This window comes from Dendropsophus ebraccatus, chromosome 1, assembly GCF_027789765.1.
Source record: "Dendropsophus ebraccatus isolate aDenEbr1 chromosome 1, aDenEbr1.pat, whole genome shotgun sequence".
NCBI lineage: Eukaryota > Metazoa > Chordata > Amphibia > Anura > Hylidae > Dendropsophus > Dendropsophus ebraccatus.
In genome coordinates, this window is record NC_091454.1 from 73666031 (window position 1) to 73692196 (window position 26166).

A 26166-nucleotide genomic window follows, 5' to 3' on the forward strand; every position below is an offset into this window, starting at 1 on the left:
GCAGCCCTGTGTGTTGTGTGTAGTGCTCCCCCTCCCCCTGTATTACACAGCGCAGTGTCCGTCCTGTCCTGTCGTCCTATCACACGAGCTGGTCCTGCTCACAGCCGGCGCTCAGCAGCATCCGTTTTTTTTGCCCTCCGACAAGAAGTATCTCATCGCTCGGCGGCCTTTAAGACACGGCCACACCTCCCGGATTGCTGCAGAGACTTTGCCTTTACGGATTTTAACCGGGTCCGGGATTGTAACCTCAGCATCCACGAAAGGGAGACGTAGGTCCCCGGCATCCTGTGCTGTGGTCTCCGCCCGGGGAGCCCCCGCTGGGACAGGCATCAGGATGGTGTCTTGGATCATCTCCAGACTGGTGGTGTAAGTCGCCTGTGTGTATTTACATGTGTGCGGGGGTGGGGGCAGCGCTGACAGCTCACGTCCAGCCCATGGATGGGGGCAGCACTGACAGCTCACATCCAGCCCAGGGATAGCCCAGGGATGGGGGCAATGCTGACAGCTCACATCCAGCCCAGGGATAGCCCATGGATGGGGGCAGCACTGACAGCTCACATCCAGCCCAGGGATAGCCCATGGATGGGGGCAGCACTGACAGCTCACATCCAGCCCAGGGATAGCCCATGGAAGGGGGCAGCACTGACAGCTCACATCCAGCCCAGGGATGGGGGCAGCGCTGACAGCTCACATCCAGCCCAGGGATAGCCCAGGGATGGGGGCAGTGCTGACAGCTCACATCCAGCCCAGGGATAGCCAGTAATGGGGGCAGTGCTGACAGCTCACATCCAGCCCAGGGATAGCCCAGGGATGGGGGCAGTGCTGACAGCTCACATCCAGCCCAGGGATAGCCAGTAATGGGGGCAGTGCTGACAGCTCACATCCAGCCCAGGGATAGCCCAGGGATGGGGGCAGCGCTGACAGCTCACATCCAGCCCAGGGATAGCCCATGGATGGGGGCAGCACTGACAGCTCACATCCAGCCCAGGGATAGCCAGGGATAGGGGCTCTGCGAGGTCTGCTGCCTGCACGCTGCCTACATTTGGGCCTGCTCACCAGTGGGGACACATCTATCTCATCATCATGTATCTAATGTATTATTTATTTATTATTGTATGTTATTCTATATGTCACCCTTCCTTGTCTTTGAACTTCCTTCCACTTTATGACCCCAGCTGTACATTCAGCCTACACCCCCATTATTCACCATAAATAATCTACCATCATGTTATCAGTTTGTTAATAGTAAAGAATGCTCTTAGGACAAATGCAGCAGTAGCTTGGCCCAGAAAGGGACAGGATATACATGTGATCAGGCAGGACATTGCAGGCCCTGATGTCTGCTCCTAGAGGACCTCCTTATGCTGCTTTATCTTGGCTTCCAGGGTTAATTGTAAAAAACTAAATTACCATCTACAGATAGAAATCTGCCTTGAATGACTTTTTGTGCAGTTGCAGCCACTTGTGGGTTGCAGTGTCACCCACTTACTTTGCTTAGCTGCAATGCAGCATGATCCATGCAGAGTTAGGCCATGTTCACAAGGCATATGAGACCGGCCGTTCTGTGACCCGGCTAGGTCACAGAATGGCCCATGTCAGAGAAGATCACCCTAGCCGGTACTGCAGTATCGGCCGGATGATCTTCAATTCTGGTGAATTCAAATGCCAATTCCCCGCTGCATACAATGGAGCGTGCGGCCGGACTGACAGGTTCTCTGCGGCTACTATTCAATGAACAGCGGCCGCAGAAAACTGACACGCCAGTTTTTCGTGCGGCCGGATGAAATCCCGGCTGGAGCTTATAACTATGCAAATTGCAACAACGGCCATGATTTATGTAAAACGTACGTTGTGTGAACATGGCCTTAGGCTGGGTTCACACACAGCATTTTTGCTCAGTATTTTGGTCCTCATATTGCAACCAAAACCAGGAGTGGTTGGAAAAGGTAGATAGGCTATGTTCACACACTGTTGAAATTTAGTGGATGGCCATAATTTTACAACAAATAGTTGGCGTTATTTCATAACAATGGTCATTGTTTTAAAATAATGACAGCCATCCACTTCAGTGGTGCATGAACATAGCCTTTCTGTGTTTTCAGTCCACTCCTGGTTTTGGTTGCAATATGAGGACCAAAATACTAAACAAAAATACTGTGTGTGAACATAGCCCATAGCAGTTTTCTGTTGTGCATCCCTTGTCATGGCCAAAATCAGTGTGGCACTAGGTTTAGACAAAGCTTTACAGTGGCTCAGACTTTTTGATAAATTTGCTGCATCTGTAGATTCTCTAGTGTAACTTTAGACCAACTATAGGTCGTCCCACTTTACACCAGAATTGTGCGCCAATTGTGCACTTACACCACATCCCCTTTCCCTTAAAAATTGTCCAAAACTCACAATAAATGTCGCAAGTCATGTAAGCCAATATTTGTTTTGTTGATTTTAGTGGTAGGCATATTTTGTGCTCCGTGTTCACTTCCTGTGCACGTGTATTACATATAAAGGAGTTAAGCTGATGTGTTAATAGCCGCTTCTCTGTAGTAATGCGTTTGTCTGCTCAGCAGAAATTTTTCTGGATCCCAGAGGCTAATCTATTTATTATTCCAGTAACAGAAGAAAGATTAAGCCCGGTACTTCCTTGTCTATGACAGTCTTCCTTTATACATCTTTTACTGAATATGATCTGCTAGCTTGTATTACAGGTTTTTATGGGACACCTGGGCTAGTAAATAACTTTAACATGTATACTGTACAGAATGCAATGTTAATAAAATAAAAAAGACATTGTTTTATTTATTTATTTTAATCAGGATAGTCACAATAATATTTGTATACTTTATTACCCTCGGTACTAAGGTTTAGTAAAGGTCCATTTACGTGAGGTCTGACAATTAGTAAAGATATCATCTTGTAAAGGTTTCACATACTTTGTAGAACTATGTGCATCAATATTTACTATTATTTTCATTATTATTATTATTTGTGAAAAAAACATACCAGACCCCAAAATGAACTAAAATGACTCCAAAACTCATTTAAAATCTAGATCAGATTTTAAACTTTAAAAGCCTAAGCTCGTTGAGACCCCTGGTCATACCCCTAGACTGAGTGAGGCAGTCCACCTCATTAGCATATGGATTAAACAAGAAGTACACAAAAATGCCAAACCTACCTTCATCCTCATCACCCAGTGCACTATAGGGACATACACTCACCTGCCACTTTATTAGGTACACCTGTCCAACTGCACGTTACCACTTAATTTCTAATCAGCCAATCACATGGCGGCAACTCAGTGCATTTAGGCATGTAGACATGGTCAAGACAATCTCCTGCAGTTCAAACCGAGCATCAGTATGGGGAAGAAAGGTGATTTGAGTGCCTTTGAACGTGGCATGCTTGTTGGTGCCAGAAGGGCTGGTCTGAGTATTTCAGAAACTGCTGATCTACTGGGATTTTCACGCACAAACATCTCTGGGGTTTACAGAGAATGGTCCGAAAAAGAAAAAACATCCAGTGAGCGGCAGTTCTGTGGGCGGAAATGCCTTGTTGATGCCAGAGGTCAGAGGAGAATGGGCAGACTGGTTCGAGCTGATAGAAAGGCAACAGTGACTCAAATAGCCAACCGTTACAACCAAGGTAGGCAGAAGAGCATCTCTGAACGCACAGTACCTCCAACTTTGAGGCAGATGGGCTACAGCAGCAGAAGACCACACCGGGTGCCACTCCTTTCAGCTAAGAACAGGAAACTGAGGCTACAATTTGCACAAGCTCATCGAAATTGGACAGTAGAAGATTGGAAAAACGTTGCCTGGTCTGAGGAGTCTCGATTTCTGCTGCGACATTTGGATGGTAGGGTCAGAATTTGGCGTCAACAACATGAAAGCATAGATCCATCCTGCCTTGTATCAACGGTTCAGGCTGGTGGTGGTGGTGTCATGGTGTGGGGAATATTTTCTTGGCACTCTTTGGGCCCCTTTTAAGCATCGTTGCAACGCCACAGCCTACCTGAGTATTGTTGCTGACCATGTCCATCCCTTTATGACCTCAATGTACCCAACATCTGATGGCTACTTTCAGCAGGATAATGCGCCATGTCATAAAGCTAGAATCATCTCAGACTGGTTTCTTGAACATGACAATGAGCTCACTGTACTCAAATGGCCTCCACAGTCACCAGATCTCAATCCAATAGAGCATCTTTGGGATGTGGTGGAACGGGAGATTCGCATCATGGATGTGCAGCTGACAAATCTGCGGCAACTGTGTGATGCCATCATGTCAATATGGACCAAAATCTCTGAGGAATGCTTCCAGCACCTTGTTGAATCTATGCCACGAAGAATTGAGGCAGTTCTGAAAGCAAAAGGGGATCCAACCCGTTACTAGCATGGTGTACCTAATAAAGTGGCCGGTGAGTGTATATACAGGTTGTATGCTTCTAACCTGCAGATAGTTTCCCTTTAAAGAGAAAAAGCTGCAGCATTAGCTTTATAAGGCTGCGTTCACACTACGTATATTTCAGTCAGTATATGTATATTTCAGTCAGTATATTTTAGTCAGTATTGCAACCAAAACCAGGAGTGGATTAAAAACACAGAAAGGATCTGTTCACACAATGTTGAAATTGAGTGAATGGCCGCCATATAAAGGGAAATATTTGCTGTTATTTTAGAACAACGGCTGTTATATTGAAATAATGGCAGTTATTTACTGTTATATGGCGGCCATCCACTCAATTACAACATTGTGTGAACAGATCCTTTCTGTGTTTTTATTCCACTCCTGGTTTTGGTTGCAATACTGACTGAAATATACTGACTAAAATATACATATACTGACTGAAATATACGTAGTGTGAACGCAGCCTTAAGGTGAAAAAGAAGTTTTATTATCCCTTGCAAGGCAGGGAGAGGGGCAGCAACTAGTCATCTGGGTGGGGGACTAGTCATGGGTCTCTGCCTCTTAATGAGCAGTGCTGGGATGATTGACAAGCCACTAATGGGTCTCTCTGCCTGTCAATCATCCCTGCACTGCAATACTTCCATTGTATGTTGAAAGTATTGTCACCTGAGGCCATTGTAACTCGAAGGACTACTACATGCATCATAACATCAACTTCATGTTAGTAATGTTAGTAATTATTTTTAATGAAAATATTTTAGTCATTTTAGTAATTTGTTAATTTTAAATAGAAATATAATATCAGTATAATTGTATAATTGTGGTTTCTTTTTTCTTTAACAAAATTAACTTTTCTTTTTGGTATACTCTCAATGGGTTTTGCTTTAAAAATATGTATCTGGATAGCTAGCAGTCACAAACCATTCTGATCAATTGTGATTCATTATATTGCATTAATTATAATGTGTAATATTTGTTTTGTAGGTTACTATTTGGCACTTTATATCCAGCATACTCATCATATAAGGCTGTCAAAACAAAAAATGTTAAAGAATATGTAAGTTTTTATGTGTCCTATTACTTGTCCTTGGTAACATATGAATAAATATAGAGTCTATATTGCTGTTATTTGTATGTAACTAATTAGCCAGCTGTTCGGTGTCTGCACTCCAGTAAGAACGCTGCCAAAAAGCAGTGGTCTGGCTGGTGTATATATATATACCATAGCTATAATGTAGATGTATAGAGATATCATGTATATATTCTGTGTAATATGTATAAAATTTTTTACTATAGCTAAATATACACCAGTCAGACCACTGCTTTTAGTGCAGAGAGGCGGTCTGTAGCCTAGACAACGAGCAGTTAACAAGAGGAAGAAAAGAGCGGACATACCAGGAGAAGGAAGCAAGTTTGCTAAATGAATGTATTTGCAAAAATATTTAAAGAAGTATTCCACTCAAACATAACTTTTCAGATGTTGCTCCCCATGGTGAGACTAACAATTTATTCCATACTTCCCTTTCGAGATGGCTAATGTAAACAAGTGGCAGGCTTTATCTGCAACATTGTAACTTCTTTGTATGCTGGGAGGGTTACTCTGAGGTCAAGTTGCTAATGAACTAACTGTGATTATCCCTCCTGGCATTACAAAGTTGCTGCAAAGTTGCAGGTAGGGACTTGTTTACATCAGCCGTCTCAGGAGAGGGAGACAGAGAGAAAAGCTCACACACACAGACTGAATAGATAATAACAAGTGTGGAAAGGGTTGTTAGTCTCATCATGGGCAGCAACATATGAAAGGTTATGTTTAAATGAAATATCCCTTTAACTTGATGAGCCCTTTGGGTTTATTTTTTTTAATTATGCTTTAAAACAAAGCTATCCTTGTATCCATGTCCAGTATCCTGAAGGCAGCTTTTTAGTCTTTTGCTGGTTGAAAAGAAGAGATCAAATGCAAGAAGTACTGGACTTCTGCATGCTCACAGATTGACTGACACATTGAGCTGTGACACTCTGTACAGGCCGGGACTTCCTGTGTGTAGTTTCTGGTTTTTAACCAACACATGACTAAAAAGCTGCCTTCAGGGGACTGAACCTAGATTTCTGGGAGGTATAGATTTGTTTTACAGCATGATAACTAAAAAATATTAATTTATGTAAATTGCAGACATACCTAGATTTATTAGATTTTGAAAGTTATAATGACAGTGACCATTTAACTGTGTCAGTTGAGATTGGAATCTCAAACCCTTTAACTCAATATGTTGTGTCTTCATCAGCTGCAGTAGGAAGGCGGTACATTGTGCAGAGGTGTTTCAGTTCACTGCTTTTCCCTGGTTTGGCAGACCAGCTGTGATTTGAACAAGTGGTTAAAGTAAACCAGTGTAAAATTGTCTGAATCCCACCCCTGGACTGGGTATATACTGTTACAGTTAGGTTAAATACTGTACATGCAGTGTTCATGGTTACATAGTTACATGGTTAGCAGTGTTTGTGGATGTATAAGTTGGGCGACTCGCCAATATATACCTTTGATGTATACCTATGACCAATACCATTTAGGCACTTGGAAGAAAAAGAAAAGAAATGTGCACACCAGTAATTTATAAGACAGCTTCATACATATGGCTGAACATTTAAAACAACATAGCACTGTAGCATCCTTATGGAGTACATCCTTGTTATGGAGTACAATAGACTCACCTCTTGTGCCGGGTACTGTTATATGTTTAAATAAACAACCATATATACATAACAACCAGATGATAGATCAAAAAGGGTTATATGTAAAATTACAACCTAAGACCACCATGCCCAGCATAACAGTGGGATAGCATTACACTGCTGCTTTGCAGCTTTATCAGGAGCTGAATAGATCTGTAATATTTCATATTTATATGTAATGTAAGTACTTACACAGATGTGGTGGACATGGAAGCGTGGAGAAAGCAGACGGAAATGGAGTCTGCGGCTGTATGCGAGGCATGGAGGAAGATAACATTATTCAAATGCACAAAAATCACCCTGTCACATGAATGTTTGGTGGCCATGATATTGGAGTCAAATTATAAGTAATCTTGGCAGCCATATTCATGTGGTGAACCAGCTAGAATACATTTGTGTGCCTGGTCCAAAGCAGCTATAATACATGCCAAAGTCCACAGGTACTCCACTTCCAAATGTCTGTGAATAATGCAAAAAATATTCCCTTGCATGTGCATTTTGCTATTGGCCATACTTATAGTTCAATACCCGGTATATTTCTTTACTTAGTCACACTTTACATGTACATTATACATCTAGCCGGTTGACCACATCAATATGCCTGTTGACATTACTTACAATTTGAGTCCAGTATCATGACCACTGGCCATTCACGTGACTTGTTACGGGACTCTGTTGGTTGTCAGGTTGATTTTTGCATGTCTGTATTTTTGCTATGTTGTTTAAAATGTCTGTAAATGTTTAGCGATATGTATAAAGGTGTTTTATAAATTATTGGTGTGCACAAGTCTATATATGCTAGAGCCTCTTTTTTTCTTCCAAATATTCAATCTACACGTAGAGCATTTGTAGACTCCATTATTCATCTTAACATATTGATAGGGGTGCTCACCTTTCTTTCTCTTTTCCACAATGCCATTTAGTGGCATCTGTTGTACTCCTTGGACCCTCGTTACAAAAAACGTATATCATGCTATATATATATATATATATATTGAATTCAGCTTAGTGGAAATGTACATACATCTGTGCTATTCCAGCAAACCCAGACCACTTCCTTCCGACTAGTGGCCAGAATGACACTTTTGGCCTTCCTTGGGTGATGGCCATCTATGAATCTGTTTCATTTGAATGCTAGGACCTATGTTTTGGCACATGGAAAACACAAATATTTGCTGTTATTTTAAAACAACGGCTGTTTTATTGAAATAATGGCAGTTATTTACTGTTATATGGCGGCCATCCACTCAATTTCAACATTGTGTGGACAGAGCCTTTCTGTGTTTTTAATCCACTCCTGGTTTTGGTTGCAATATGAGGACCACAACACTGACTGAAATATACGTAGTGTGAACCCAGCCTAAAGCTATGAAGTTTCTTTGTTTCCATTTAAAAAATAAATTAAAAGTACCCTAGTATGTTTGAACCAGGGGGCATTATTAATGATTGACATTATACACATGGGGGAGATTTATCAAACATGGTATAAAGTGAAACTGGCTCAGTTGCCCCTAGCAACCAATCAGATTTCACTTTTCATTCCTTACAGACTCTTTGGGAATTGAAAGGTGGAATCTGATTGGTTGCTAGGGGCGACTGAGCCAGTTTCACTTTACACCATGTTTGTTAAATCTTCCCCCATTGTTCTTTGGCTGAAGCTCAGTGGAATATTGAAATGTGTGGTTAGAGTTCTGCCAATTTATGTTTTAATTTGAAAGCCTGCTGGGCATTAAAGGGGTAAACCAGAGACAGAAAATAATATTTTTTTTGCTAATTAAATTGCTTTTATAAAAGTTTATTATTTTGTAATTACTTCATTAAAATAAATATATAGGGGTAGATTTATGAAAGGGTGTAAATATATACCTGGTGTAAACTGCCCACAGCAACCAATCACAACTCCTCTTATGTTTTACCAGAGCTGAAAGCTGAGCTGTGATTGGTTGCTGTGGGCAGTTTACACCAGGTGTATATTTACACCCTTTCATAAATCTCCCCCATAGTGTTTTTGTTATATAGCCACTTCTGTTAACTGGCAGCAGTAAGGGGTGACACAGGGGCCCATTTTGTTACTTACTGCTGCCAGTCACTGGAAGTCCATATGTAATTAAAAAAAAACTATACATTTATATTAATGAAGTTATTTTACAAAGTAATAAATCTTTATTAAAGCAATGTATTAGCAAAAAAATAGTTTTATATTGTCCAGAATACCCTTTTACATAGAGGTTGGTGAATAATGTATGGCTTCTTGCAGGTAAAATGGATGATGTACTGGATCGTGTTTGCCTTTTTTACCACTGCGGAAACTTTAACTGACATCATCCTCTCATGGTAAGTAACATAAAACCTTACACCTACAATGTCAGCATTGCCATGATGGTACACAATTCATTTACTTATGTTTATCAAAGCTGGCCAATGCTTGAAGCTAATCTTATTTATAGATATTCTGTTATATGCGTTATGCAATAAATCTGTTACATCACCGTACTTTTATAGTGGCTAAAAACACTGCGCTTTTTATTTCTTGTTCTGTGTAGCATAGAGATGTATCTTTTTCTCATTCGCAACTTCTTAAAAATGTCTTATTTTAATAATACGTCAAGGAGTAGCCATGCACACATTCACCAAACTTTTACAAATTAGTGTGTATGGTGCAAATGGCTGCGATTAGGCATCACCCAAATTAGACACCAATGCATTGATAAATATGGCCCCTTGTCCTTTCACTTTGCTGTTTTTCTCACTGCATCGCTTGCCTTGCTCTTGTACTGAGTTTTGAGAAACAGACAGATCGATATGTTGCATTATCGTAACTGGAAAGTGCACTATTTGTGACTGCATAAATGAGTGTTACAGGCTGAAATTTTCCAAGTGCAGGTGGAAAATGAATTCTCAAGGGTAAGATATGTACACAGGGTCGTGTTACCTCTTCATGGATCACTGGAGATGCTTTTACTAAGTACTGGAAAAGAGAAGCAAACAGCTAAAGACGTCTCAGAAAATTCTGCAGCCAAAGTATTAACTATGTCAGTACATAAGGCCTAATGTGTGAATATATGTAGGTTACCATGCTATATCCGCATCAGAACAGTACACTATTTCTCCATGTTACCAACTGCAGTGGTTGTAACTAACTCCTTATGGGTGCGTTCACACCTACCGCATCCGCAGCTTATTTTTCCGCGGAAATACGCAGGTCTGGTAGTGCAGATTTCAACCTGCGAGAAATCCGCATATGTGTGCGTTTTGCGGTTTTTCTGCAGCAAGTTTATTGCAACTGAAATGTCCGTTTAGAATGAGAGACATTTTAAACTGACATTTCAGTTGCGATAAACTTGCTGCAGAAAAAACGCAAAAGGCACACATATGCGGATTTCTCGCAGGTTGAAATCTGCACTACCAGACCTGCGGATTTCCGCGGAAAAATAAGCTGCGGATGCGGTAGGTGTGAACGCACCCTATGACTGTATTCATAGTGTTTTTTCACTTGTTAAACTATTTAGTAGAAACATAGAAGATTGTCGACAGAAAAAGACCACTGGGTCCATCTAGTCTGCCCTTTTAGTATTTTATTTCTTATTATCTTAGGATATGTTTATCCCAGGCATGTTTAATTTCTGTTATTGTAGATTTACCAACCACCTCTGCTGGAAGTTTGTTCCAGGTATCTACTACTCTTTCAGTAAAATAATATTTTCTCACATTGCTTCTGATCTTTCCCCCAACTAACCTCTCACTGTGTCCTCTTGTTCTTGAGCTCAGTTTTTTACTAAAAACACTCCCCTCTTGAACCTTATTTGGTGTATTGACATATGATGCTCAAATAGTCAGTAAGGTGGAAACAAACTCTTTATGGCTATACAGTTGTATGTGTCTTCTACTTTTTTTTTGCACTGCGTCTGTGCTCCTTAAAGTGTGCCTGTTGTTTGTAAAAACTTTTGCCATGTCGGGCTCATAATGTAAGTCTATGGAGCCTGACTCTTTTTTTTTTTTTTTTTTTTTTTTTTTTTTTTTTTTTTTTAACACAGAGCGGGCAGTGCGTCCTCTCCTACTTATTCCAGACCTGGACTGATCAAACTTTTGACATGTCTTAATAATATGTCAAAGGTTTTTCCAGAGACAGGTAAACTTTAAAGTGACTCCGTAACCACAATCTGACCCCCCCAAACCGCTTGTACCTTCGGATAGCTGCTTTTAATCCAAGATCTGTCGTGGGGTCCGTTCGGTAGATGATGCAATGTCATAAAAACAACTTTTAAACTGGCCATGGCTTACATGGTGTATGCATTAGGTTAGCACAACCTCTCTGTCCCTCCTCCCCACCCTCCTCATCATTAGGAATGCTCCAGGCAGATTGTCTCCTATTCATCAGCTGTGAGAGGACTGCACATGGGCTGGATCGTTAAGGCACCTGTGTAGTTTTCACTGAGGAATAGGAAAAATGGTGAAGAGGGTGGGGAGGAGGGACGGAGAGGTTGTGCTAGCCTAATGCATACACAAACTAAGCCACGGCCAAAGGGCACAGGGCTGCCAGTTTAAAAGTAGTTTTTTTTTATGACAATAACTGCATCACCTGCCGAACAGACCCCAAGACAGATCTTGGATTAAAAGCAGCTATCTGAAGGTACAAGCGGTTCAGGGGGAGGGAGGGAGGGAGGGAGGGGGGGGGGGGGGGGGGGTCAGATTGTGGGTACAGAGTCGCTTTAGTGTTGCCCCTTTCTTTATGCTTCTTTGAAAGAGCTTGAAAAGCATGCCTTGAATCCCAGTCTGCTTTGAAATCTTTGTCTGGGAGAGACCTTACTGATACAGTATAACTACCTTGTGTCTTGTGTCTCTGCTCAGTCTTGCCAAGGTGTATGACATTCCACAGTCTTACCTTTGTAGCAGAGTTTGGATCTTCCTCACCCAGTTTTAAGACTCTTAAATACTTTGTTGAATTTCCACCAGTCCCATAGGCTCCATTCTATGGTCAGGCCGGTTCCAGGGTCCCCCTGAAAAATAAACCTGTTCATTATTTGGGCGGACGTCAGAATGGAGTCTTTAGCCAGCTCTTTTATTATGAAGCCCTTTTCTCTCACTAAGTCACAAAGTTGTGGTTGTACAGCTTTATATATTTTTATTTTTTTTCTTTCAGGTTTCCGTTTTATTTTGAGCTTAAAATTGCTTTTGTGATTTGGCTCCTTTCACCCTACACTAAAGGCTCAAGTGTGTTGTATAGGAAGTTTGTACATCCAACTCTGTCTAGTAAGGAAAAGGTATGCTTACCTACAATGGTATTATATTTATTTAATTTCTTTTTTTTTGGCTGACACTAATGCACTAGGTGAGACCTAATTTACAGTAGCTCTTGTGTAGTTTGCTGTCTCTCTGCAGTTTCTGGTCTCCTTGGTCGCATCCGCTCCAATCTCCCTCCTCCGCCCCTCACCATAGACTTGTATGGGCAGCTGGGATGGAAATGAGTGAGCTGCAATGAAATTAAGTTGATTTTTTCAAAGTGGGTGACAGTTAAGCAGGGGCCAGGTGGAGGAGGAGTAACTTGATAACAAAATATAGAAGCTTTTTTTGTTTCATAAGCTACAGTATATTATGTTTCTTATATTTGCTTGTCCATAAGAGAAAAGAAGAACAAAAGAGTGCACTCACCCAGTAAAACTTGTCCATTATTAGATTATTTCATGCAGTCCATAAAAACAGTGATAGCTGGAACTCTGGCACCTTCCACATGCGTGACAGCTGTTTCGTGTAATTAGTACACTTCTTTGGACGTCAGAGGAAGTGTATTGATTACACGAAACAGCTGTCACACTCGTGGAAGGTGCCAGCGTTCCAGCTATCACTGTTTTTATAAACTTCATGATATAATCTAATAAAGGACACGTTTTACTGGGTGAGTGCACTCTCATGTTCTTCTTTTCTCTCATGGATATGCATGGACTTGACTGTTCTAGATGGTAGCACCCCTATAGATACCCCAAGGGTTCTCTGCACCCCCATTATCACTCCACATATTGTCAGTGCCCACCGCTTTTTGCCTTGGTTAAGAGACTTATATTTGCCTGTACTATTGATCTAGGACAATGCCTACTTAAAGGCTGCATACTAGGACACATACTGGAAATAAACAAAGACCTTTTGAGGTCTCTGAAGCTCCATCTATAGTCTGTCCTGGTATAGATAAAATTATTCCTATAACATAACCTCAGTGGCTCATCAGCTGTTAGTTGTATATAATAATTATAATACATTTTATTTATATAGCGCTAACAGATTCCACAGCACTTTTCTGGGGGTACATATATAGAGAAAAGTCAGACATTACAGAGATACATGTGTAATTATAAACCATACTTGAGGAGTGAGGGCCCTGGTCGCAGGAGCAAAAAGGCAGAGGGACAAAAATACTTCGCTGTTACTATGGTCTGGGGGGTTTTCACCAATGTACACCTAACTGGTTGACTGTAGGTTGCATTTCTATATATCTTAACTCATAAATGTGAATGCCATGAGAAGATCCCCATCTCTATTCACCTTTTGGGGGTAGTAAGTTACTGGTCCCAAAGGGTGGCATCATGACCATCATTTTGAGGATCCTTCCATTTTAATATGTATAGTTTAATATGTTAGATTTTACTGAATAGAGAAAAACAGATGCAATGTACCATATGAAATAAAGCCCTAAAGAGCCTCATCTATGAACCAGTTCTTTTTTGGTTTATTTGCCTTCAAATGACTAAAGTTCTAAAATTTGTGCCTGCAGGAGATTGATGAGTACATCGCTCAGGCAAGAGACAAGAGCTATGAGACCATGATGCGTGTTGGCAAAAGGGGCTTAAATATTGCTGCGAACGCTGCCGTGACGGCAGCCACAAAGGTACACTAAAAATTTAGCCTAAATAGAATGTATGTTATTCTATGGTTTTGCCTTTTCCATAATAACATTATTATCCACATTCTAGTGTACTAGCTACATTCTCTTTGTTACTTTGGTGGACTGGAAGATTTGTGGTAAATATACTCTAGCAGATAATTATAAAATAAACTTGATAAAGCTATTGCTCAACTCTACAGTTGATCTATAGGTGTATAAAAGTATTTTGTAAAATGAACCGTTTATATAATGTAAAATAATTACTATATAAGTATAGTTAAAGAGGATCTGTCAGCTCAGGTATTGTTCATGGAAAAATTGGGTAAAACAGATGGGTGAGATGTTCTTGGCTTTCCGACTACCTCAAGCAGCCGCAAACAGGCTGTAAGGGGCATTGTAGTTATCCAACCAAGATGGGAAATAACCCCTTAATTTAAATTGACATGTTGTTTTGTTTCATAAGTTGCTCACAGTGCTGTGCTATGTGCACAACTCCTATTAAAATCAATGAATGTTATTCAGATTGGGCAGCACAGCTGGCTCAACTGTTTTCAGCTTTCAGATCTCCTCCAGCAGCCACAAACAGGCCAGAGAGTGCTAGGAAGCCTTCTAACCAAGATGAGAATACCAGTGTAATGTAGATGTGCTAATTCTTTGTCATATTTAAGTTTGCCGTTTACCTGTTGAGATAACCCCATAGCTATGTATTTTATCTTTATGAAATGTTAAAGTTGGTTGTTTTGACCTGTATTTTCAGAACATGTTTATTTCTCAGGGTCAAGGAGTGTTGTCAGAGAAGTTGAGGAGTTTCAGCATGCAGGATTTAACTTTGATACAAGATGATGAGGCAGTGCACTTGCAGAGCCCAGAGCCCCGGTTACGCAGTGCTTCCAGCGGACTAGTCGAGACTGTTGTAGATCAAGGAAAAAACTTAACAGGTAAATAAAAAACAGTGTAGATGAGTAGAATATGCTGAATTAATTTTTATAAAAGTTCACCTATACCTAGATTAATGTTTATTATATGAAGACCAGTTTAGGGAATCATGCGGATTTTTGGACATATGATTTGTTGCGGAAATTTCTGTGATTGTTGCATTTACCTGCATGAAGGCATGCAAAAAAACATGCTCATGCTGCAGAAACAACCCAATTTCAAAGTAGAAATTTAGATAATAAATCTTTTGAGTGTGGAAAGATGTTGCATTAGGATATATTATCATCTTGATTTTAGATAAATGCTTAATTCCTCATTATTATTTTGCTGGGGAAAAGAAGGGAAATGTACTGGGTATCATGAAGTAGCATTGCGCGTAGTTGTCACTTTCATCAGCCTTGCAACATGAAAGAAGCTTTCAGATTATGCAGTGTGAATATCACATGATGGTGAATTGCTTAAAATAAAAATGGTGCAGTGTTGCTCCAATAATAGTGGTAAAGGTTAGTGCTGTAGTATATTACATGATTGATGAATGTGTATATATAATACATAGACATCACACAGTGAGACTTGATGTGTTAGCCTTTATGCGCTCCATTTTTCAGAACGGAAGGTCAAATAAAGAACTTTCTTATAGTCTATATAAAAAAGATGCTGCAAGGATAACCACTGATTGTAGAATTCAGTATCATTGCCCTTTGCAGGACATTGACTATTGATTTTGTGTGTTAAGCTTCTGAAGCTGTCAAATCTTTTTTTCTGCTGATATTTGGAACAGTCCTCTTTACTAAGTATAGTCTTCATGGATTGGGAAAGTATCATAATATTATTCATTTTGTAGCATCTAGCGAGCCACTGGTTGAGAAACACTGGTCTAACATAAGAAGTCATTGTGAAAAGAGCACAGTTAGATATACCATATGAACTTATTTATTGAGCAGATAGAACATTACACTTTCTTGTCTCCTCTGCCTCCATGGATTTTGTGTAAGTTTTTGATGTAGAATACACATTTTAATGGTTATTCTGTACAATCTGATTTATTCTCTATTACACGGCAGCAAGCAGCTAAGTGCAGGGGGGGCTGTGGGGTGCTACGGAGGGGCTGCCCGGGTGATCACTAGTTTGTCCGGGCAGCCCATAGAATATAGCAGCAGTCTGTTGCCACCGCTCCTATTCCAAGGGGTGACGGCAGTAGATCGCTGTTATCATAGTCGTTTGTCTTTCAACATGTTGAAAGACAAAAGACAGACAATGATCAGCCGACATCGCTCATCGATCATTTTCTTCTATTACAGGAGATTATTATCGGACGATAATAGTTTCTTGTAATAAGGCTTTTATATGAGATATACATTGCCAGGTCTTTTTAGGGAACGGACATGTCCCCCTGATATGTTACTGCAATTGAAATACCTTGATAACAGGGCATACCTGTCAGACAATTCCCTATATTACTCCCTTAGCATAGGGGACTCGTGATATTGCTCTTCTGGTAAAACAGTTTTGCTTTACTGACATGTTCATTTTTTCCATTGAAACTTCTGTTACACAGTTATGTTTTGGCACTTCACAGCTGTCTATATATCCCACACAATAGTGGTGTCACAGACTGAACAGTGACGTAAGTTAGATAAAGCCTTTCTTGCTGTCTATAGCATAACACTTAGTCATGTATAGTACATTGTGACTGTCACATAAGGTCTGTAAACCTGGTTTAGAGACCAAGTGATTTCCATTTACAGTTCTGTCATTTCCCCTTTGTTTCCTTCAAGGCTCAGCAGATGTGTTCCATGTAGTTTCACCCTTGAAGTCATTCATATGTTCAGAGTTGGTTGTGTTTCACACCATCTGACTTTTCCTGTTTGTGCGCAGCCTCACCCACTATCTTAGCTGCTGAGGAACAACGACAGGGGAAGCCAGAGGTAGACCAGTCAGATGTGAAATCTGAACCGTCAGATGAAGATGCTGTAGAGAAAGCACCAAAACGTACAGCAAGTGTCAAGAGTGTCAAGAAAGTTACAAAAGTTGAGGTATGTTTTGTAATATTTGCTACTATATATTCCTATATATGTTTTAGAGATTAAGATTTAACCCCATTTCGCTGTATGAACATTTTATTTTTCCATGAACAGAGCCACATGAGGAGCTGTACCCTATAATGGCCCCCTTTTTTTACCATAAATGTCATAAAAAATAGGGTGAAATTGAGTTCACCTTGCAGTAAAATTGATGTGTTAACTTTACACTGCAGGAGGAATAAATTGGTACCCAGTTTAAATAGTTTTTTTTTTCAACTACAAAAAAATTTAAAACTTGCTTTGCATTCCCAGATTCTGATCAATTTAAATAAATGTTAGGGTAAATTTAGTTTCTTAATTTACTTATTAAAAAAAAATATATATTTGTCATAAACACTTTTTTTTAACTTTCTTGTAGTTCTCCTAGGGCACTAGTGCAAGCAATCAATCACTTGTACAGTAAACTGCTACACCATTGTATCACAGTGTACTGTGATTTGTGCAATTTAATATTACTGCCTGCCTATGGCAAGCTGTACTAAGTAGATCTAATGTGGCAGCTACAGAGGCCTAGTAACAGTCCCTGTCTGCTGGTACACTGCATTTGTGTCACTACTGACTGTGAAATCTAAGAGGTAAAATGACCATCATCAGAGTAAACACTGATGCTGGTCACTGACGGCATGTGTCAACTGCAGAGAGCAGCCAACAACTTCTAGGTAAGGGGGGGGCTGATGCGAAGGAGTTAACTGTTCAACAGTCCCTTTGCATCTCTCATCACAGTAAAGAAGTATTAGACTGTGTGCTTTCTGGTGCCAGAAATGTATGGTAGCTGCATATCTCCTTTTCTGTTTGACAGTAAGGCACACTTTGTAAAACCAATGGCCATATTTCATAACAACGGCCGTTGTTGTGCAGTTAACATCCATTGTTTAAAAAATAACAGCCATTGTTTTTACATAGTGTGAACATAGCTTACAGATGCATGCTATGCCAAACTGTTTTTATGTCAGAGAAGTCATAGAAGATTGTTGTTACATTGCTGACTGCTATTAAAAGTATACGGGCCTTTTATGAAGTCCTTCAAAATAAGGATAATTTTCCTGCAATACACAGGTGTGAAATAAACAGTCTATAGGAAAAGATAAGAGGGCTGATGTAAACTGGTGGTGCAAAAAGTGAAGGTGAAGAGATCAGTAGGCTGACGTATCAGACTACAGCTGCCCATAGAATTGTATGGAAAGGGGGAAAATAGGGTGAAGGTGGAGAGAGACATAGAAAAAGACACACAGAAAAGCTGTTTAATGTATAAAGTGGTGTTATATCTTATCCAGTGCTAGACAGCTTACATTGTTTAGTACTGCCCTATAATGTCCTCCATGCTGCTACTGCTTCATTAAGAGAACCTGTCACCACATTATTCACTTGCTCCTGGTTTTTAGCAATGCTTATCCCCCAGTCATACACTTAATGTAATGACATGTCCTCTTTAAGGTGTACTATAGAGACATAGGAGAGCAGGGTCCCCTCTGGCACAATAATGTCATATAAGTTACATAATGGACAGAAATAGATCTACTTCTCATGTACATACTGAACAGCTTATACTGAAAAGTTATCTGAAACAACTTCTGATTGTGTCATATATGGATGAAAATGAAATAATCTGTCATATGTCCAACATCTGTGTTTTCAAAGCAGCCACAAGCCAAGAATTTAAAGGCGCGTCCCAAGAAGAAAACTACAGGAACCACTGTGCCTGGGGAGTCAGCATGAAAACATGTCTTTCTGTCCAGATTTTACCTTATACGCTGCTGATTTAAAACTCTTTGGAGGACTGTGTGCTTCAATAGCAACAACTACTACTTTTAGGATCACCCCACATCCAGGGGTTAGTATTTGCGAGGGAACATGTTTATTAAAGTTGTAAAATTATATATTCGACAATGTGCGATACCTGTGCTCTTCAGATGGTGCTGAGATCCACATCCAGTACTTGCTGTTCTCAGTTTACAAAAAAAAAACTGTTTGCAAAATTAAGAAAAAAAACTATAAAAATAGTAAAAATGAATCCTAAAAGACAAACATACAGTTATGTCAGCTGTGTCTCCCCAGGCTGCTGCAGATCTATTATCAATGAGACTTATGTGAACTACTGCAATAGGTGCTCAGTATTCTGCTAACAGTTATAGTTTACAGTGGCCTCAATAGTGCAAATAATATGTATTCACTTTTTTATAGTTAGTTTTTTTTCTTCTAGAAATGACAGCCATTATTGTGTAAACCTTACCTATCTTAAAAGCTTTTAGTGTGCATAGACACTGGATATAGTATAGATGAGGCAGTCATTTATACGGTATAGCAATGCACATAAATACTTGATAGTTTTCAATGAACTGGAATGCTTTTATGTGGAATTATAGCAAATCACACAAGTGGGATCTATTTCCTATCAAAATGACAGGTAACCACAGGATGGAAGATGTGTGCAAGAGACTTGATATTGAGGTCAGAAATGAAACTAGACGTTTGTAGATGGATTAATTGTAGGTTAACATGGAGGGCAAAGTTACCACCCAAGGTACATGTGTTATGATGGGGAGTGTTGAAAATATAGGTTAATACCGTCAGCCATGTGTGCTGGAAAGTCTATGAGATGCCTTGGTTTTAGATGGATGGAAACCTATGAATGTTGACTAAAGAAGTGTAAATATTTTTACTGTTTTTAGATTGGACTCTTCATAACATCCTTAAATAAGTTGATTTTTAAGGCTATGAACAGTTGTTTGGGAGCTGTACTGTTCATATGGTTATTCTTCAGATTTTACCAGAAATCATGGAGGACCGCACTTGATATGTCATTCACTGATTCATGGCAATGTACAAGTGCTGGATTTCAGATAATGCTGTCCAGTTAGTGTTTACATTCACTTTTACTGTGTATGAAATGGCGGGCACCTCTCCAATTTACACATTGCTTCTTATAATGCTGCCACAAACAGTAAGATTGCCTTTGTGAAGCAGAACCAACACTACTGTTCTTAAAATAGTTGCTAGATTATAGGTATGCGTGGTTAAAAATTACAGATTGCCACTGCTTTGATAGTCTTTCTATTCAGCCTGTTTGCAAGCAAGCTCTATATTTATAAATAAAAGTATAGCAAAAATAAACCTCAGTATGCAGTGTGGTTAAAGAGACAGGATCAATAGTTACAAGCCATATTTTGCTTTTAGTTTCTGCAAGAGAAAGAGAATAGTCTTAGATACGACTTAGCATCACCAACGTGGGAACCTGTCATGTTGAACATGCAGTCCAATCTGTAGGAGGCATGTTATAGAGCAGGAAGAGCTGAGCAGACTGATATACATGCTAATATCTGTGAGAAAAGAATCACTATAACACAAAATTTTTTCATGTAATCCATTGCTCATTCTAGACCAGTGATGGCTACCCTTGACACTCCAGCTGCTGCAAAACTACAATTCCCATCATGCCTGAACAACCAAAACCATATCTTTGGCTGCCCAGGTATGATGGGAATTGTAGTCTTGCAACAGCTGGAGTGTCAAGGTTAGCCATCACTCGTCTAGACATAGGCATCCGGTGAGCAGTCCTACTCAGTGACTGACAGTAATCTTTGTATGCATAGTCAGGGTATGTGCACACTAGCGTGGTATATGCACTTCAAGCGGATTTCGCTGTGCGCCCCTGGGAACAGCGGAATCTGTCTGAGCATAGAATTGAGCCTATGGGACATGCGGAACTTTAAGCGAGGGTGTGCAGCGGTATCCATAGTGTGCACATACCCTAAGACGGCTTTCAGTCACTACGTAGGACCACCCACTGGAAAAAAATAAAGAAGTTTAGATGAATAAAGAAGTGTAGTTGAATCTTAAAACTTTTCCCATGAATATGCTTATAAATTCCTCAGTTCTTCCTGCTCTGTAACATGCTGCCTATAACTACTTCTAACTTCTACTAACTATTACACGGGGCGATTATCATTCGAAAAATTGTTGATTGTTTTGATTTGAACGATAATCCTTTAGTGTAATAGCAGACAACGATTAAACGTCCAACGAGAAATCGTTGGCCGTTTGATAGAATTTGGACCTATTTTTATCATTGATCGCTTGCAAATCGTTTGCATGTCATAAGACGTCGTTCGCAGTAGCGTCAAAATGACCACAAGAACAATCATAAGTAACGATCATTACGCGTAATTGGGTGAACGATTTCAGGTCGGTTATTTGAGATCGATTATCGTTAATTGTCGAAAAATCGCTTTGTGTAATAGTACCCTTAATGTGACAGGTTCCCTTTAAGTACTTACCTGTTCCTGTGTACAGAAAGCATTGTCATCTTTGCATTGTCTTGATTTCGTGGCAGAGGAGGACAAACATTAGACAGAAAGCACTCCTGTGAAAGACATGTGGAGCAGATGACTGGCCCACATTGAATACAGGTGCACCAGTCATCCATGGTGTGCTCTTTCTTGCCTACACTATTCAGCTGCAGAAAGAAAAGTGTTTATCCATAAATGTCAATGACCACCTTAATAGAAACGTTTATGCCCACTTATCACCGATCTCTAATCAGAAAAGAAGATGGAGATGGGGTGACAGTCCTTACCACACTGTTTGCACATGCTCATCACCTAACACACTCATAGTACATTTATGAAAAGCCTTAATACATGATATAGCCAGGTGATATAAACCATTACCACTGACAGTATGGCTTACTTGCATTTCAGTTGCTGCTGGATGTTTTAGTTGAGTACATTGTACAATCCACAGACCACAGAGACGCGGAGTATGGTCACTTCTCTTCTTACACAGATTGCACAATCACACATGTAGTCTTTAATCAGTGAGAAGGGCCCGGAAGCCCATTGATTGTTGATTCTGTGCCAGGCCTGCTGACGATTCCTCCGCTCTGCAGATTCCCTGGTGTGATGTTTACTTGATTCAGTAACTGGAATGACTCGACGGGAGATGAGGGGAGGACCACATTAGGTCAGTCATGACTTTTAGTTGGACTTGCACTTTTGATTGTATGAAATAATTTTCTGGTGTGTTTATTGTGAATGATTTTTTAACACTTTATTTTTACTTGGATTTGAATTATAAATATGTAGTCACTTTATATATTCATTAACATTGGCAGATGGGAATTCTCATAATAATTTGTATTTGTAGACTAGCTTCACCAAGGACACTTTTTTTAACATTCCAGAGAGATTTCTTCCTGTTATGTAGAAATTATTTAATAAAACAGATCACAATTTGCTGCTGTGTTGAATACATTTTGATAGTATAGGGCAGGGATGGGGAACCTTCAGGCCTCCAGCTGTTGCAAAACTACAATTTAGGCATGATGGGAATTGTAGTTTTGCAACAGGTGAAGGGACGAAGGTTCCGTAGTTATTGGGGTTTAGGCATTGCGGTGGGGAGCCCTTGTAACCCTAGCTAGTTTCTTTCATCTGAAAAATGAGTCAGGAATGAGTGAAACAGTGCCACTCTTGTCCATAGGCTGTTTGTGGTAATGCAACTCCCTATTGTAATGTCTTTGTAATTTACAAACAATTTTTCTATTGTAATTATATATAACATTGCCCCTTGGGCACCCAGTTAAATATTTTATTGCTATGTGACCCAGATATGCTTTGTAACATGCACTGCAGCCATATTGTAACTCCAGCCATGATAAAAAACAATAGTTATTATTCTGCATAATGACACATACTACCAGCACTACCACTCTTAGAGTCCAGAAGGAAGATAGCCTTCAGTGCCTGGGGCTGAAACAAGTATTTAAATAATAAAATTAGTCATGTATCTCCTGAACAAGAAATCACATAACATTGCGCTATACTGCAGATATGTTGCTGCTATATAGCTATAGGAGTCCCATACTCCTATGTGTATATATGAAAACTTTTATATAATAGTATACAGCGCTACAGCGAGTTGCAGTGAACCGATCCCTATAGTGCTAGCACAATAGCATATCCTATGGTCGTACTCTGTTACCTTAGTATTTTTCATGAAGTCAAAGGCTTGTTTGTACAATGTCCTCTCTGTCCCCAGAGATCTGGGGTAGGTTAGAAGTGTGTTGGGGTGGGTCCCGGCCAACGGCTTCAGTATAACCAACAGTCAGCATTTCGAGTCTGACGAAGGCGGCCAAGGCCGAAGAAACGCGTTAGACACTTGACCCTTACCAGCCACCATAGCCACAAAAAGAGTGATCACTTTGTGGACTCCATAAAACACTCTGATTGTTGGTTGCAGTGGAGCCACTGGCCGGGGGCCCGCTCCCAATACACTTCTACTCAAACCTACTCCAGATTTGAGGAGCAAGTATTTTTGATGAAATCAAAGGCTTCTTTGTACAATGTCCTCTCTAAAGCATCGGACTATGACCACAGGTTTTTCAGTAAGCTTTTATTAACATTGTGATTTACTTTGCAGGTGTTATAGGGCCTTCCTTGTTTGTATATTCCTTTTTTGCCACATTTAAAATTATTCAGCATATAGGCACGATAACACAGATCTATGTAAGTATCAGGTATGTAGATATAAGACCTTTTAGTTTCAATCTACATGTATTATGCAATTGTTGCCTATTCACAGTGATCACTACACACTGTGAATAGCTAAACTAGACTGCAAAAATAGCAATGATGCAACCTGGGCTTCTTTGTACCACTTTGTTTTTGCGAAAAACGGTTTTGATCCGGTTTTTTTGACAGACACAAAAGTAGTGTCAGCTAAGTTTTTGTGTCCGTAAAAAAAAACAGATCAGTTTTTTTTTGGAAAAACAGATCAAAACAGATGCACACAAATGCATCCCTTTTTTTCATCCGTTTTTTTTGCAAAAAACGGATGAAAAAAAAAAACGGATTGCAAAAACCTAGTGTGAACCTAGCCTTACCCATGGAGTCAACTTTTTCTAACACAACACTAAAAGATATGACTGGCTGCAATTAGTTAATGCATGTCGCTACTGAGAGACCCCCTTAAGGCTAAGTTCACACTATGTAAAAACAACGGCCGTATTTAATAACAATGGCCGTTGTGCAAACAGACGTTATTTTTGAAACAATAGTGGTTGTTATGAAATACGGCCATTGTTTTTAGCGTGAAACTGGAACTTTATTCCCTCTGCCACTAATGCTGAGCTGGTTACATTGTAATCTTTGAATACATATATGTTTATTCCAGGCATGTTTAAATTCAGTTTTACCAACCACATCTGCTGGAAGTTTGTTCCAAGCATCTACAGCAAACTAAATGAGAGTTCATGTATTATAGTAACATTAAGTGAAATCACTCCCAACTAGGGATGGTCCGAACCTGCTTCGGTTCGGATTCGTATGAACCCGAACGCTCGGCATCAGATTCCCGCTGTCTGCCCGCTCAGTGCAGCGGGTGGATACAGTGGGAGGACCACCTGGAAAACTGGGATACAGCCTATGGTTATGGCTGTATCCAAGTTTTCCAGGCAGTCCTCCCGTTGTATCCACCCTCTCCACAGAGCGGGCAGACAGCCGGAATCATTTCCAAGAGTTCAGGTTCGTACGAACCCGAACCGAAGCAGGTTCGGACCATCCCTACTCCCAACCATAGGTTTACTGAATAAATTCCTGGCTTTTAGATGGCCAGATCATAACCCTTAACATCCATTGTTGTTTTTTCTACCATTGCCACAAGAGCAAATAAAGAAGTACTCTATGATTTGTACTTCTTTTATTGTGCAGCATAGCCTATTATTAGAGAATAATTTAGAGATTCTTCTGTGTGCCTTGTGTATACCTCTATAGGCTGATGTGGCATGCATGGGTTTTTAGCCACCTTGATTTCTATTTACCAACTGATATGGTTTCCTAATGCTATATACATTTCCCAAATGGCTTCTGTCTTTGCAGAGAGAAGGAGTAAAGTATCACCACTGCACTTGCTCTGAGTCTTATCTAAGTGCACTAAGTGATAGAACTGTGACATAGAATTTTTGTTTTCTCACTCACACAGCCATGCTGGTGATGGGTGTGCAATATATGGTGGAAGAACAAACAACAATGGAGTGCTTCTTTAAAAAAAACAACATATGAACAAGAGTGACAATGTGGCTTCATGAGCAACGCAATACAAGTCAGCAAGTCATTTGAATCTGTCCTTAAGAAACTGGATATTTTCCCAGCAGCTTTTGTCATTTTGGGTATTGTGCCAATACTAGGGTATACTATGGGGTCAATCTCTCAATTGTTACTGAGTATTTTATGGTTCCCAAAAGCTTCTCACTGTATGTGTTGTATTTTTAAAGTTATATTACACAATCATAACTTCAGTATTACTGGAGAAATGACAGTATTTCACATATTGTTGATGCATGTATGGAAGAGATGGTTCTGCTGGGTGGAATATATACAGTATATATGGTGACACTGTTATCACTATGGCTGCAGTCACTGAAGCGATATAAATACAGAGCTCTCTTGATGCACTGATATTACTGTGAAAATGATACTTTTTCCTTTGTGATTCAAATAATCTCTTTGTATAATAAAATAATAAAGGAACTTGTGCATATTGAATGCATTACAAGCAATGGGAAGTTGAACGGAATTGAAGAATGTAAACAATAAAACAATGAACTGTTACCTTTTTGTATTGGTGTGTTTCTTAGTTGTATCTACTTGCTATATGTTTGTTGAGCACTAAATCTTCATATGAATGCTGAGAACATGGCAAATGGACAGGACTGTTGTATTCCGCCAGTGATATTGAGCTCATTCTCATTACTCTAGTTATAGATTTTTTCCTGCGGGCTCTTCTTTGGAACAGGCCTCCCACTACCACAATGTCACAGCTGCCTTCAACCATGAGGCCCAGTATTTCTAGTTTTGCCCACCATGAATCTTGCCTCTCACACCAATACAGATAAAATGTAACTGACCACAGTAAGGCGCTGCCTGTAACAATACTCCAAAAGAATCTTTAAAGTAACAATGTACTTCAAAGGCAGTTTATTGTATAAAAAGTGGCATTAAGAGGATAACACATTTGGGGGAACACCCCTTAATTAGATCCATAACATGAAAAATACATACAATGTATCAGATTGCAGAGAATAAATACATGTGTAGATGGCTTAAAAAACAAACAAACAGAAATTGGCGCCAAACACGCACCTAA

At 39.9% G+C, this 26166-nt stretch overlaps 1 protein-coding gene across 11 annotated transcripts; it reads left to right on the forward strand.

Annotated features, from left to right (window-relative positions):
• The first annotated feature begins 105 nt into the window (after positions 1 to 105).
• On the forward strand, positions 106 to 25594 carry REEP2 (receptor accessory protein 2). Of its 11 annotated transcripts, none has more exons than XM_069973012.1 (10): positions 106 to 366; positions 5392 to 5464; positions 9392 to 9468; positions 12275 to 12395; positions 13898 to 14011; positions 14766 to 14946; positions 16823 to 16980; positions 18667 to 18859; positions 21914 to 23539; positions 24900 to 25594. In XM_069973012.1, the coding sequence occupies exons 1-8, from the start codon at positions 335 to 337 to the stop codon at positions 18742 to 18744; spliced, it is 834 nt and encodes a 277-aa protein (XP_069829113.1). In that variant the 5' UTR covers positions 106 to 334; the 3' UTR covers positions 18745 to 18859; positions 21914 to 23539; positions 24900 to 25594. The 11 variants fall into 11 exon arrangements, with proteins under 11 accessions (XP_069829113.1, XP_069829114.1, XP_069829115.1 ...); XM_069973013.1 differs by having other exon boundaries at positions 21914 to 23528; XM_069973014.1 differs by lacking the exon at positions 24900 to 25594 and having other exon boundaries at positions 21914 to 21987; positions 23443 to 24372.
• The last annotated feature ends 572 nt before the right edge of the window (positions 25595 to 26166 follow it).